Genomic DNA, 13,943 nt, shown 5'->3' on the forward strand with positions numbered 1-13,943 from the left:
TAATATAATAATTTTAATAATTTATAGAAGTGTACCATTGGCTTCATTAGGATTTGGGGTCCGGATTTTTGTTTGGACCAACTTTGTTGGCCCTGTTTTTTCATTGGATGTATGGTTTGCAGAACCTTGTCCACTCTATTTATTTAGTGGTATTGATCCTAAATCTTGGTTTATACAGCCTCTTTCAGTGGCCTCATTATTATTAAAGGAGTGGCCATCATCCTCTGCACCAACACATCTTTATTAGTAGCCCTTATTGGACGCAGCTGTTGTTCTTACAATATCTGACAGGTATATTTTTAAGCTGCTATTGTCCTGATTAATAATATATTTTGGCTGTCGTGGTGTTTTGTACTGACCATTATTGACAGCTACATAAAAAATCCTTTTTAGCCCATAATTTTACCATTATGGATCTGTCTAGTCTCATCTCTGGCTTAGTGGCTGATCGTGAGGATCTGAGGGCTTTTGGCTTGAACTCAAACAAAGATGGGAATGCAGACCTGTTGGAAAATTGCAACCCTGATATTACAAGTCAATATCTAATTGATGACTTGAATAGATCACTCAGGGTCTTACGTGCAAATGTATGGCACAGTAAGCTTTTTAAAGCTTACCAAACAGCAAATATTACCCCTAGGGGATTAAGGATTAGGATTGCTCCGCATGTGGGTGATGCAGATGATGAACTAACCACAAAATGGACAAAAATTCAACATGAAGCCACAATGTCTTTTGTAGTTGAACTTTATAAATTTCATAATAGAGCTATAGATAAGGGGCTGTCTGAAATCATGATTTTGGCAGATAAGTTAAAAAATTTTGAACAAGAGCCTTCTTTTGAAGGAAAATTGAATAGAGTGGCTCAGGATCTGAAAAATATGATGCGGAATTACAGTGCGCAAGATGAAAAATTTAATAGAGATCAAGAGGACTATTCTCGGGAATCCATTTTCTTTTCAATCCAAACATGTCAGGTTTAATAACCCCCCAACATCAGATAAGAAAAGAAAAAGACCCAGATCCATCTTGAGAAAAAATAATCAGAATGTATCTACATCATGCGATGATACATCATCAGGTACTGACAATGAATCCTTAACAGCAACAGGATCACCACTGCCCAAAAGAAGCCGGGGTAGCCCTTTAGGGGAAACGAGAAGGGGTGGTAAACACAAAAGAATACACAATGTACAGGGACTTTTGGAGATGGCATTGGGGAGTTGAATCAAAACCCTGTTAATAATATCTTAAACTTGTCTGATTATGTCTTAAATGATGCACATGTGAAAATTTTGAATAAAGGCCTGAATTTCATTCCAGGTGCCATTATTTCTGAAGAAATGTTTGCACAGGATTTGTCGAGTTTCTGTAGATTGATTATCTTATAAATGTTTTTTGCAGATTCTGGTGTCAATTGTGAAAAGGACAAATTTACTTATCATGCATCCAATTTCTCACCACCCATGAATGCTGTGGTTCACCAATTTCAAAATAGTGTCCTTAAGGATGTTCATTTTCATAGTTCAAGTTTGGCATGGAAATATAATAATATAACTTTTAGTGAAAAAGAAGCCCTACTGGAACTTCAGAATAACAAACAAATTGTGATCACTTCAGCAGACAAGGGTGGGGCAGTTGTAATACAGAATTGGGATGATTACAATAGGGAGGCCCTGAGACAATTATCAGACACAAGATATTATAACCATATGTTACATGACCCTATACATAGATTTAGTAAGTGTATTGGATTGTTCCTCAAAAATGCCTTGGATAGGGGTATAATTTCTAAAGATACTGCATATCAACTGACAATGAAGGATTGCAATTCCCAATATATTTACTTTCTTCCAAAAGTGCATAAGAATTTTACACATCCACCGGGGAGACCCATAGTGTCGGGAAGAAGATATCTAACCGAACCCCTGTCTTTATTTTTGACTAAATATCTTAAACCTTTGTTGGGTTGTCTTCGGTCAAGACTAAATGACACCACGAGTTTTTTACAAATCATATCTGATGCTCAGTTGGAAGAAGATTGGTATTTATGTACACTAGACGTATGTGCCCTATATACCAACATCCCACATCAAGCTGGCCGGGCCTTGGCATATTGGTTGGAATATTCTGGTTTATATGATGCTTCATTTAACGAATTCTTGGTTGACATGGCCAGATATGTCCTTACTTGCAATGTTTTTTATTATAAAGACAATTGTTATTGGCAAATTAAGAACGGCTATGGGGCTTCTTTTGCCCCCATATACGCTGATCTTTTCATGGCGTATGTGGAAACCAAGTTGATTTATGATTCTACCAGAAATATTTTCCTTCCTGAATTGGACATTTGGAGACGTTACCTTGATGACATCTGGCTGGTGTGGAGGGGTACTGAGTCTAGTTTGCTGGCTTTTGTGGAATATTTGAATAACAATGAATGGGGTCTAGGCTTTACGGAACAACATGATGCCCATAAGATGATTTTTTTGGATGTGGTTATATGTAAACTCCCTGATGGTACACTTGAGAGTGAGACATATAGGAAGTTCCCCCAGTACAATTCATTGTTACATGCTACAAGTTTTCATGCTCCCCATATAGCCAACAACATTCCAAAATCCCAATTTATTAGAGCCAAACGGATATGTTCTCAACATTCCACATATCGCAAAAACTCGGAGGATCTTATACACAGGTTTAAACAAAGAGGTTACAAGACAGGGGTTGTAATTAATGCCATGAGTCAGGTACAAGGTATGGAGCGGAATAACTTGCTTCAATATAAGGATAGAGGGAAGGCCAATACAACACCTGAACCACTCAGATTTACAACTACTTATGGGAGAAACACTATGGGTCTTGTTAACATTATACGGCGTCATTGGAACATTTTACAGAGTGATTCAGAAGTTGCCAGGATTATCCCTGATAAATGTATGTTTTCATACAGAAATGGTAAAAATTTGAAATCTCATTTTAATCATTATAAAATCAGGGATAACAGAGGCAGGATCAAAATACAAACTACTATTTCTGGACACAGTCTGTATGGTTGTTTTCCCTGTGGTCATTGTGTAAATTGTAAATATATGTGTACTACTAAGGAATTTTCAAGCAATTGTTCCAAGGTTTTTGATATTAATATCTTTGCAATTGTAGTACTGATTGGGCCATTTATTTGGCCACGTGTAAATGTGGTGCATTCTATATTGGTCAAACTTCAAGATGCCTAAGGTTACGTATTTCTGAACACTACAGTAACATTAAACAGAAAAAACTTACCAATGCACTATACAAACACCATTTGTTACATCCCTCAGCAACATTTTTATTCTCAATTATTGATGTGATTCAAGGTGATCGTAAAAGTAAAACTGGTTGGCATGATATTTTAAATAGAAAAGAAAAAAAGTGGATCATTAAGCTGGGTGGGCTTTTCTCTCCAGGACTTAATGAATATTTATAATGTTTCCACCAATGGGTGTTTATGCTTACTTATTTAATGGCAGGAAGAACTGTGAATTTTGGATACACTGATGAAGGCTGTGTAATTTACCAGCCGAAACCGGTATGTAGTTTTTCTGCTGTGATGCTTTAATCCTACAATACAATTTTTTATCACCAAGTGCTGGCTCCAATTGTGTGTTTTTTATTGGCATTATATCGTTGGGGGCCGTGCATTGCCAACGCGCAGGAAGAGGTTTTGGGGAAGTTTTAGTATGTACCATAAGATTCCAACTAGTATTAAATTGTGTTTTTTCTTTACGTATAAGTTTGTGATATGGTATCCCCCTTATGTTACTAAATACAATACGAACAAAGCTTAACAGACTAGTTCTCTACAAAAAACACTGTTGCTTCATATCCCTAGTCTCAACCTTTAAACTGTTATACCATTAGAGTGCAGCGGTTAAAGTACAAGACATACAGCTTATAAGTTTATGATCTATTCCTCCTTAAAGTGCATTTTTAAACAATATGTTAATGATCAAATTCTCAATTTGATATGGCTAAATATACAACAATGTAACCTATATTTTTAAGCCAGACATGTCATATTTAAACGATCTTTCTCCATATAGTTCTCTTAACTTCCCTCTTCTTATATATATAAATTACCCAGCTTCTGTGTTCAGGCATTCTTCTGTAGCAATCTATAACAAACTCAGATTGCTTTATTGGCATCTAAATAGAAGTGGGGATATGAGTGGAAAAAAAAGATTGCAAGCTTAGGCAAGTATATATACTGCTAAGACTTGCTTGTTTAGATATTTATAACTTCTGCAGTCAATTAGGTTATATTCATATTGTCATATAATTCCTCTCCTCTAAACTGCTTAAACTCTCAGTCCTGCAGTTATTCCAGTTAAACATCATTATTTCAATCAAGAACCATTTACTTGGTCTGGTTCTACCAGACTCACATCCAGAAATTAAGACTGGATTCTTTACAATAAGCTTATATTGGAGAATCAAAGTCATAATTTTGTTTTGGTAAACAGTACCTTATTCTTCTGATTCTTCAAAGTCATGTTTGCAGGCTTTACTAGTCATCTTTCAGTCAGTTGTTGACTTATTAATTGTTTTATGTCAATTTTTGTGATTTTGAGTCAGAAATCACTTTGTGGTCTTGCTGTACCTTCCTTTTAGGTCGTTTTGGTTTTATAGTGAAGATTTTGAGCTCAAAGGGGGACTGTTTTAACATACCAGTTTCCTGGGAAATGGTGTCATCTTATATTACACGCATCGGAAATGGCAGTTGAATTTTAGTTCCTACCCGGTTTTCATTTCCTTTTCCTGTGTTCCTCATGGCTCCCATTGATGATTTAAGGGCCTAGGCAGCAAGGGGAAGCTCTCAGGGTGTGTATCCCATCCAAAACACCCACAAATCAGTCTGATTTTTCCTCAAGGGTCATTTTTAATTTCTAGGCATTTTATTTAGTTTCTGGAGGTGGAATCTGCTTGAAAACTGACAGGAAAGTCTCTTTTGCTTCCTTGGGGTTAGCAATCATGTATTTAACATCTTTTACATTGAAAATTAGAAGGTTTGGGTATTTCATCTGGTACTTTATTTTCTTTTCTATCAGAAACTTGCAGTATGGAGATAGAAGTTGCCTTGCTTGCCTTATTTGAATAGGCAGATCTTGAGCAAAGGAAATTCCACTATTATTCCAGGTGAGTGTCCCTTTCTTCTTTGCTGCAAAGAGTATTTTATTTACATCTTGATAATTTAAGATTTTGGCATACACAGGTCTTGGTCTCAAGGATGATTGAGCTTCTCTTAGAGCTCTGTGGGCTCTCTCTATTATTGTTTGTTGTGTTGCTTCAGAATAATCTAGTAAAGATTTTAGTATGAGTTTGATAGTTGGTATTAGATCAATGTGTGACACAGTTTCAGGGATTCCCCTTATGATAATATTGTTTCTCCGAGCTCTTGTTTCTAAATCTTTTATTTTTGCTTGTAGACTTTGCAGCTCTTTGTCATGGGAATCATTTCTCTAAGATATAGAGTCTAATTTTATTTCATTTTCTAATATTTTTGCTTCAGATTTTTCAATTCTGGTTAGAATTTAATTAAATGAGTCTCCAAATGTTTGAAACTGTGTGGATAAGTCCTGTATTGCTTGTTGAATGGGCAATAAAGCTGTTTTTATATATTCTAGGCTAGCTGGCTGTTCTGACTTGGTTTTATTTGCAGGCTTGGAATTGTCAGATTGCTTATTTGTCCTCTGTCTTTTTGGAGTTGTGTCTTTGTCTGGTGAGGCTAGTATCGAGAACTTGGTTTTAGTTGTTAAAGTCTCCGTATTATTTTCTTCTTTCGACATCTTGCTTTTAGGTAAGTTTTGCAGACTTTATATATGACTGCAGGGCCACAGCACTACACGGCTACAGATGATTTATAGAATCTTTGTTAATCCTTTTATTTTAAAAGGAAGCTGTTGCTCTTTTTCCCTTCTTTTGAATGCTGTTTGTTATCTGGAATAGATATTCAGTCGTGTTTATTTGTTTTTTAGTCTGCACTGTCTTCTGGGTTTATTATAATCTAGGGTATTTCAGAGTGCTAGGTGCTTGCAGTGCTCATGGAACAGTGGCCATCTTGAACCCTCTAAGATATCTGATCCCTAGAGAGCAGCCATTGTGTTTCCTCTACACATGGGAGGCCCCTGTATGGGGCCTGTCAGTCTCAACAGATGTATATACAAAGCCATGGAACTTGTCATAGCAGAACTATTTAATTTGGTGATTGGTAGCTTAAGTGATCTTGACCCCAAGCACTTTGGTTTAGTGAAGGGCAGGTCCTGTCATCTGAACCTAGTAAGACTTTCTGAAATGGTTACAAAGGCTATGGACAGTGATCACTTCATGCACACTGATTATCACAACTTGGACAAAGCTTTTGACATGCTCTTCCATGCTGCCATTACTGAAAAATTAGATAAAATTAACATAAACCACTATGCTGTCCATTGGATTGCCAATTGACTATCCTGCAGAACCAAGGTATGAAAGTTGTAACTAGTGGGGTACCACAGGGTTCAGTGCTGGGCTTTCATCTGTTTTGAATTTATTTTGCAGACATCCAAATCAATACCCCAGAAGTGTAGTTGACTAATTTTGCTGATGACTGCAAGCTGGGCACTACTATCCACTCATGTACTGATTATAAACAGCCTGTGTAAGAGATGGCATATGACATACCTGTTGAGAACAATCTCAAGCTAAATACAAAAACGCTGTTCAAACCTCATGTGTTATAAATAGTGCTTCTCTTCAGAGACCTGGGTACTTTCTCTGTCTGTATTTGTCTCTGATTTAGTCATCATGGTTCCACTGTAGTCAAGAAATCCTTTCCTCTGGCCCTGTCAGTTTCCAAGGCAATATCCACAAGATCCAAGGAAGTCATCGTATTGCTGTACTTTTCTCTTAGCAGACCTATCATCAAACACATTTCCCTGTTTGGTATGTACAAATTCAAACATATTGCCCAAATTAAAAAAAAAAGATTTATTTCTAAGAACGTTAAAAACCTTCAATACTTCAACTATCATGTTAAATAAGCACCACTGTCCTTTTACTCAATAGCCTACCAGCTAATCTGAGGTGACTTCTGTCATAAGTTTTTTAGCTATGAAAGACCCAGTCCTGTTTGACCTCATATTTCTTTGTAAAACCAGTGGCTCTACAAATGCCACCACTTGAGACCTGTATCTGAACCAACAAATTATTGAGCTTTAGCTGCTCCATCTTATAAAGGAATAAAGTCCTGACTGTGCTCCAGATGATGCAGCTTCACATAGTGGCTTGGCTTCCTATAGGAATTGGCGGGGTAGGATGGAAGTGAGGTGCCATGGCCTGCTTGCTCATCTTGGGGAGAAGGAGGCAGCTGTGGCTTGCCACATGGGTGACACCTAGCAGGACCACTAGGTATCTACTCCATAGAGCTCGACTGTATTGAGCCTGCACTGATGTGTGCAAGTCACACTGAGCACCAAGGAAACCTTAAATGGGCAGCTATCGCAGAGCTTGGAAGAGATACTGCAGGGGAGGGAGGTGCTTTGTCATTGAAGGAGAAGCCTGAAAAACAAATTATTGTTCAGATGTCTCTGTGTGATCAAATGAATGAAGGAGTGTAAGGCATTTCAGCTCTACCTCCCATGTTTCTTAAGTGCCCCGAGTGTTTGATTTTCTGGTAATCATAGAAGATTAATGTAAGTGTAGACCATTAAAGCCGGACATTAATGTTTCATACTTCTTATTGTTCAGAAGATGCATCTGTTATATTTAAAGAATGACCATGATTCTGGGTTCTCCCCAGTAGCATTTGTTCAATCCAGAATTCTTGAGTGAAGAAATTAAGGGATATGTGCTCTGTTTATTGTGCTCACACTCCCTCTGCTCTCTCTCTCTGTCTTTCAGTTGTATGCTCCGTTTCTGTCTCTTGCCAGTCTCGCTCTTATTCTGTATCTCTTACAAACAAGTGTTACTTTTTTATTTTGTTTACTTTTTTAAGACTCACTAAAGAGCAAAGCCACATTTAGCAAGTGTAAAGAATGGTAGCATTTTCCCTTTTTTCATTCTGCGTGTCACAGATTAGTATGCTGCCATGAAGTGACAGACTTTGTTCTGTACTTGGTGATATTTGTACAGTAACACCTTTTTGGAGAACATTTGTTCTCTAGTAGGGTGTCAGTATACTTTTAGCCCATCGCCTATGCATTGTTCAATAGTTTATGTATCCTTGGCTCAATTGCAGAAGTAAATTATTTTCTGGCAGCATACGATATGCAGCTTAAAGTAGTTTCTTTGAAGATAGTTTTTCAGATATTAATGGAGAACATTTTTCATTTATACACTGATACGCAGAGTCATATCATAATTTCATATGCCAGTAGACCTGAGATTCTTTGAGGGTCTATTGCAATGCTGCTGCTCACTTGTTTTTGTGCAACAGAGGATAACCAAAGCATAAACTGAGAAAAAGTTCAGGCTTTGTTGCAGAGCAGGTCCTGCTGTGAAATGAAATAGAATGCAATAGTAATATGTACTTGAAATATTTAAGGTAAACTGGATAGCATGTGTTAACAGATTTCACAACTTCAAAGGAGAGCTGACAAAGAGAAATTAAAATCATAGGTTCATAGGATAATAGATTTGGTGAGCAAGATGAAGGCATGTTGGCTATTGAGAAGTTTCATGCCCTGGATACCATGTTAAAATGTGTAGGTATCCTTGTAGTCATCCAAGAACAGTCATCCGACTGCTTCATGAAAGTATGAATAGATGCACTGACTTTAATTCTGTAGTGGGACTTATTTGATAGGCCGGAGATTCACTGAAATACATTGTCAGAGCATCCACTCGTCTGCAGTGAATCTTTCACAACTGCTAACCTATCTTGTGGGGAGAGAGAGCATGCATGTAATTCGATGTAGGGGGAGATATTTTTTTAGGTGTAACGAGTAAGCTCTATGTAATATAGGGTTTGATGACTAATAAACCCTAGGCGTTTGCTCGTCAGTGCAGTTTTTTTTAGGTTACACTAAGACTTTAAGGATATTGTTTATAAAGATCAGTAAATGAACTCTTCCATTGTTGATTACCAGTTAACTTGACATAAACCTTTGCTACAATTTATGTAATGCTGATTATAGTTAAAGCTGACCATTTACACTGAGTATGATGTCAGAATGCTGGTAACTATCATGCATTGTTTAAAAATAATGAGAACAAAAAAAAAATGGTCTCACCACTTACATTTATACAAACTGCTGGGGATAGTAGAGTTGGATAGGGACCTACTTATTTTCCCCTTTTCCATGAGATGAAGTGAACGTGGAGATGATTTAATTTAATTGAAGAGTATAGGATGTCTTTTGCAGATGGATTATGCCTAGGTGGAGGTGAGGCCCTCCCACACAATAAATAAATAAATGCATAATTGCATACATACATAAGTAAATAAATAACTGTACTTCTGTGAGTAAGCAGAACTGTGCTTTCACACACCCTAGCTTGCATTAATGAAAACTGCAAAATTGAACTTTGTAAGGTCATTTTGCATTAGTGGATACTGGGGAAAAGGTCTCCGGGTTGGAAGTGGGAGGACTATTACAGTTCAAACAGAATGTACAGTACCCTTCCATCAGGGGAAAAAAAACAGTGTGTGTTCCTCTGGGATTAATTATTGCCTTGGCAGGAGGAGAGAGCAGATGTGGTGGTTGTTTATCTGCATATGTGCAAAGTTTTTTTTTGTTTGCAATGCGGACAGTTTTGCATTGGCCTTAACTGGAGCAAAATGAAAATAAGTGTGAGGATGAACTTTAGTATGGCTAGTTGGTGCCTGGCATAGTTAGCCAGCAGGAATTTGGACATAAAATATTCTTTGATTTTCACTTCCTATCTGGAAAGCTGGCAGCCAGTCAGAAAGTCAACTTTGCAAAAGCTGAAGACAAAAACCGAAATGTCAAAAACTTGACCTAAGTAAAGTGTAAAAAAAAAGGATGAAGTGATGTTTTGCAGAGGTGCCAGTCTTGTGCACCTCCATTGTGGATAACTTTACTCTGTGCTCCCCTTCTGTTTAAGATATTGCACACCCTGTGGACAAAATGTATATCTGTTTCCCTTTGCATGATTCTACAAATCTAAGTTACAATTTTAGTAGATTGTGAACTTTTAGCTTTCAGGGTTTTGTCCACAATGTTTTGAAAGTCAGTGTTTTGATTGTCAACTATCTGAACTGAACATTTGATTTTGTTTAAAACAAGGCTGTACAGATTTTTTCTAGTAGAAAAGCACTGATTGACTTGTGCAGACTGTGCATTTTCCTACTTAAAGGATACATTGCAGATCCTTCTTATCTGCAGTTTCTTTTTCTCCAGTGTTTAGCTGAATTGAATTATGCCTGTCTCATGCACTAGTGAAGTCTGTTATAGTTATTGATCTAATCTCCTCAACATGGCTGTTGAAAATAATCCATTATTCTTTTTTTGTAAAAAAGGACTCCCTTCTACAATCCCCAATATGCTCATCCTGTGTCTTCAAACTGTATCTTCTTGTTCTCATACAGATTTTTTGTGCATTTTAATGCCAATTTAGACTGTGGAATCCCTTGAAGTACATGTTTCTCTCATAGGTTCATAGGTGTGTACTAGGCTAATGGCCCTTGAGCCTTTACAAGCCTAGCCCATAGGATTACCCTGGCATCATGCCACCCAACCTTAGTTCCCGTTACCTCTGTCAAGTAAAGTCACTGGAGTGATCCCTGGGGTGAATTTTCTATTTCCTATCCACCCATCAAGATTTCTCTTGAAGATGGCCACTGAGGTGCTCTGCTTGACATGTATGGGAAGTCTATTCCACAGCATAGGCAATCTCTGGATTATGAACCTGTCCCTCCAGCTTGTTCTGTTGATTGTGGTAATGAGGTTGAGGTCTCTGGAGCGTGTGGTGTGGAGGGTTTGGGATTTCTTTACATGTAGCATTTCTAACAGAGCTGGGTCAGACATGAGCTTTGTAAGTCAAGCAGCGATCGCCTCTAAGTAGGCGATATGAGACAAGAATAGTTGGAGTTTTTTGAGTTTGTCCATATAGGACAAATGTTTAAGGCCTATGATCCTCTTTGTGAGGTACTTTTGCAGCCTCTCCAGGTGTTTGGTGAGGTACATGCCAAATGGGGCATTGTACGCAATTATTAGCCTAATGAGGGAAGAGTAGAGGGAAACAATGACCTCTTTCTTCCTGGATGCAAAATCCTTAGTAATGAGATGCCACATAGATGGACTTTCTGACCACAGTGGCAATGTGGTGATCAAAAGAGAGGTTGCTGTCAACCTGTGTTCCCAGATTTCTTATAACGCCTTTTGTGTTCAGTTGACTACCATTGATGTGGTAATTCATGGGAACTAGGTTTTTCCCAAAGGGAATGACTATACATTTTTTGGCATTCAGCTTAAGGCCATGGTTCTGACACCAGTCTTTGGTCTCAGTGAGGCCTTTCTGTAGGATATCAACATCAGGTAGGGAGTTAGTAATAGCTCCCAACTTCAAATTGTCTGCAAACTTTGTCAGCCAGAGTCCCTTCTTGTTGGCCAGAGAAGTAGATACCAAGCAGGAGAAGACCCAGGACCAAACCCTGTGGGATTCCACTCGTGACTGATCGGCAGTCTGACTTGGAGTCAGCTACTTTCACACTGTGGGTTCTACCTGTGAGCCAGTTTGTAACCCACCTAGTGATATAGGGGTTAATGCCTAGCTTAGTGAGTTTTTCTATGATTCCTGAGTGGAAAATGGTATCATGCCCAATTTTTTTCAGCTCTATATATTGAGCTATGCTAATTTAGCTTTATATGGTTCTGATAAAGACCACATCATATTTTTACTGCCTGTATCCAAGCTGTACTTCTAAGAAGATGATGTCTTCAGAACTGCATGCAAGTGCTTCACATGGGGTCTTCTTAGTTGTTTGTAGAGAGAGAGAGAGAGAGGGAGAGAAAACTTATTTGCTTTCTAGCTGTGGTGCTGTATGTTCAGCATTAGATCACTCTTGCAGTAGCCTAAGCTGCATGGGTTATATCCTACCAATGATATGACCATTATCTAGCTTTCAAAGCTTAAGGGCACCTTTCACACACCCTAATCACTGTGGGGGTTTGAGGGGGCCACATAAAAGTAGTAGTTAGGGCTCCAAAAGCTTTAAAGCTTTCTTGCAGAGAAGGACTCCCTCTGCTGTCTTCATGAAACTGGTGGCCATCTAGCATTCCTTCATGGCTGGGCAGATAATTACCCTTCAGGGGAAAACCTTTTCGTGTCATCATTTTTATGAAGGCAAACTGTTTTTTCATTAATATATATATATGTAGGTATGTGTGTGTGTGTGTGTGTGTGTGTGTGTGTGTGTATATATATATATATATATATATATATATATATGTTGTGTCTTTCGGCTTTTCCCGGTTAGGGGTCGCCACAGTGGAACTCCAGTTCGCTAATGATTGGCAGTAGATTTTTATGTGCCGAGTTGCCGGCCCTAACGCACAACCTTCAACGAAGGTACGTTCATTCACACGTCGCCACACAGAAGATGCTCTAGCTGAGAATCGAACAGGACAACTTCTTACTGTGAGGTGACAACAGTATCGCAGCACCACCAATATGAGTACCCTGTATTGGTCAAAATACATGTTGGTTGACATCTCTGCTGCAGTTGTTCAGCATATGCAGATGGTCGACAGGAGTGTGACATCGACAGTCTTTAGCTAGGGGGAATATTCCCCAGGGATTGTGTGAACACAGGGTTAGAATATATAATTAACAGGGATGTAAGGAATGCAGGACGGCTTGCCCTCTGCAAAAATGCTGATATTTCATTGTTTTTGTTTTAGGAATATTGCATGCACTGAGATTCTTTCTCGGCACATGTGTAGTAGAGTGTTGATTCTGGTTTGTCAACCTTTTGTGATTGACGTTTCCTAGGTTGATGTATGGGCTACTTGAGTAATGTGAATAGATTCACATATCTCTCTCTAGTTTATATATATATATATATATATATATATATATATATATATATATATATATATATATGTGTGTGTGTGTGTATATATATATATATATATATATATATATATATATATATATATATATATACATACACACAGAGATATGTAAATATATGTGGATGTATGTTATTCAAGGAAATTTCATTTTTATGGACTGTCTTATCATGTAAAGGGATTTTACCTTATGGAATGCTTGTGTGAAAAAACTGTGTAAACATCTTTTTACTGTAATGTTTTTTTTACATTTCTTTGTAGACTGCTTGTTATAAGGGCAGGTATTGTAGTTTTGGGAACTGTCATAGAAAAGTTTACCTCAAAACATTACATTTTCTGTTAGGAGTTTTACTGACTCACCCAGGCTCCACTTACTGCTTTTCAGGCTATTTTCTTGGCTGTTCATGGAGCAATTGTTGTTCTCCTTAGTTTTTCCTTTCCCCATCCTCAAGAAGAAATTTACTTTTGAGTTTTCAGATATCAGGCCAGATTCCTCACTGTCTCAGTCACTTATGAGTGATCTCTGTGGTAAGACCTGGTTCCTCAGACTGATCATCATTGTTTCTTGGTCCTTCTGGTGTAGCTGCTCAAGAAGTTACTAAGAACCTAGAGTTAGACATGTCCTCGGCAGCTGTTGGGTTTCTTCACCAGGCAAGGGAGAACCACTTCTGTCAAGTCTTGGAGAAAGGAGTGTATGAAGTCTTACTGCATAGCTCAGCTAAGGTGCCTGATTCTCCTGCCATGGTTTCGTCTTTTTCGGGGGGGGGGGGTGTATCCCCTGGAAAAGAAAGCAAAAAGTTAAAAATTTGACTTCTCCTGTTTCTGTCACTATGGACAGGGAAGACTTGCTGGCTTTTGCTATAGGATTGTTTTCAGTCTTTAATATTC

The 13,943-nt window shown here is 38.0% G+C and overlaps 1 protein-coding gene across 1 annotated transcript in view; it reads left to right on the forward strand.

Moving 5' to 3' along the window:
- The first annotated feature begins 410 nt into the window (after positions 1-410).
- Positions 411-13,943, forward strand: part of LOC122802295 — a 1,020,490-nt gene continuing 1,006,957 nt past the window's right edge. The window contains exons 1-2 of the mRNA XM_044071943.1: positions 411-972; positions 1,405-2,958. Coding sequence (XP_043927878.1) covers positions 411-972; positions 1,405-2,958 — 2,116 coding nt within the window. The remainder of the gene's footprint in view (positions 973-1,404; positions 2,959-13,943) is intronic.

This window comes from Protopterus annectens, chromosome 5.part0, assembly GCF_019279795.1.
Source record: "Protopterus annectens isolate FY-2018-M chromosome 5.part0, PAN1.0, whole genome shotgun sequence".
Lineage (NCBI taxonomy): Eukaryota > Metazoa > Chordata > Ceratodontiformes > Protopteridae > Protopterus > Protopterus annectens.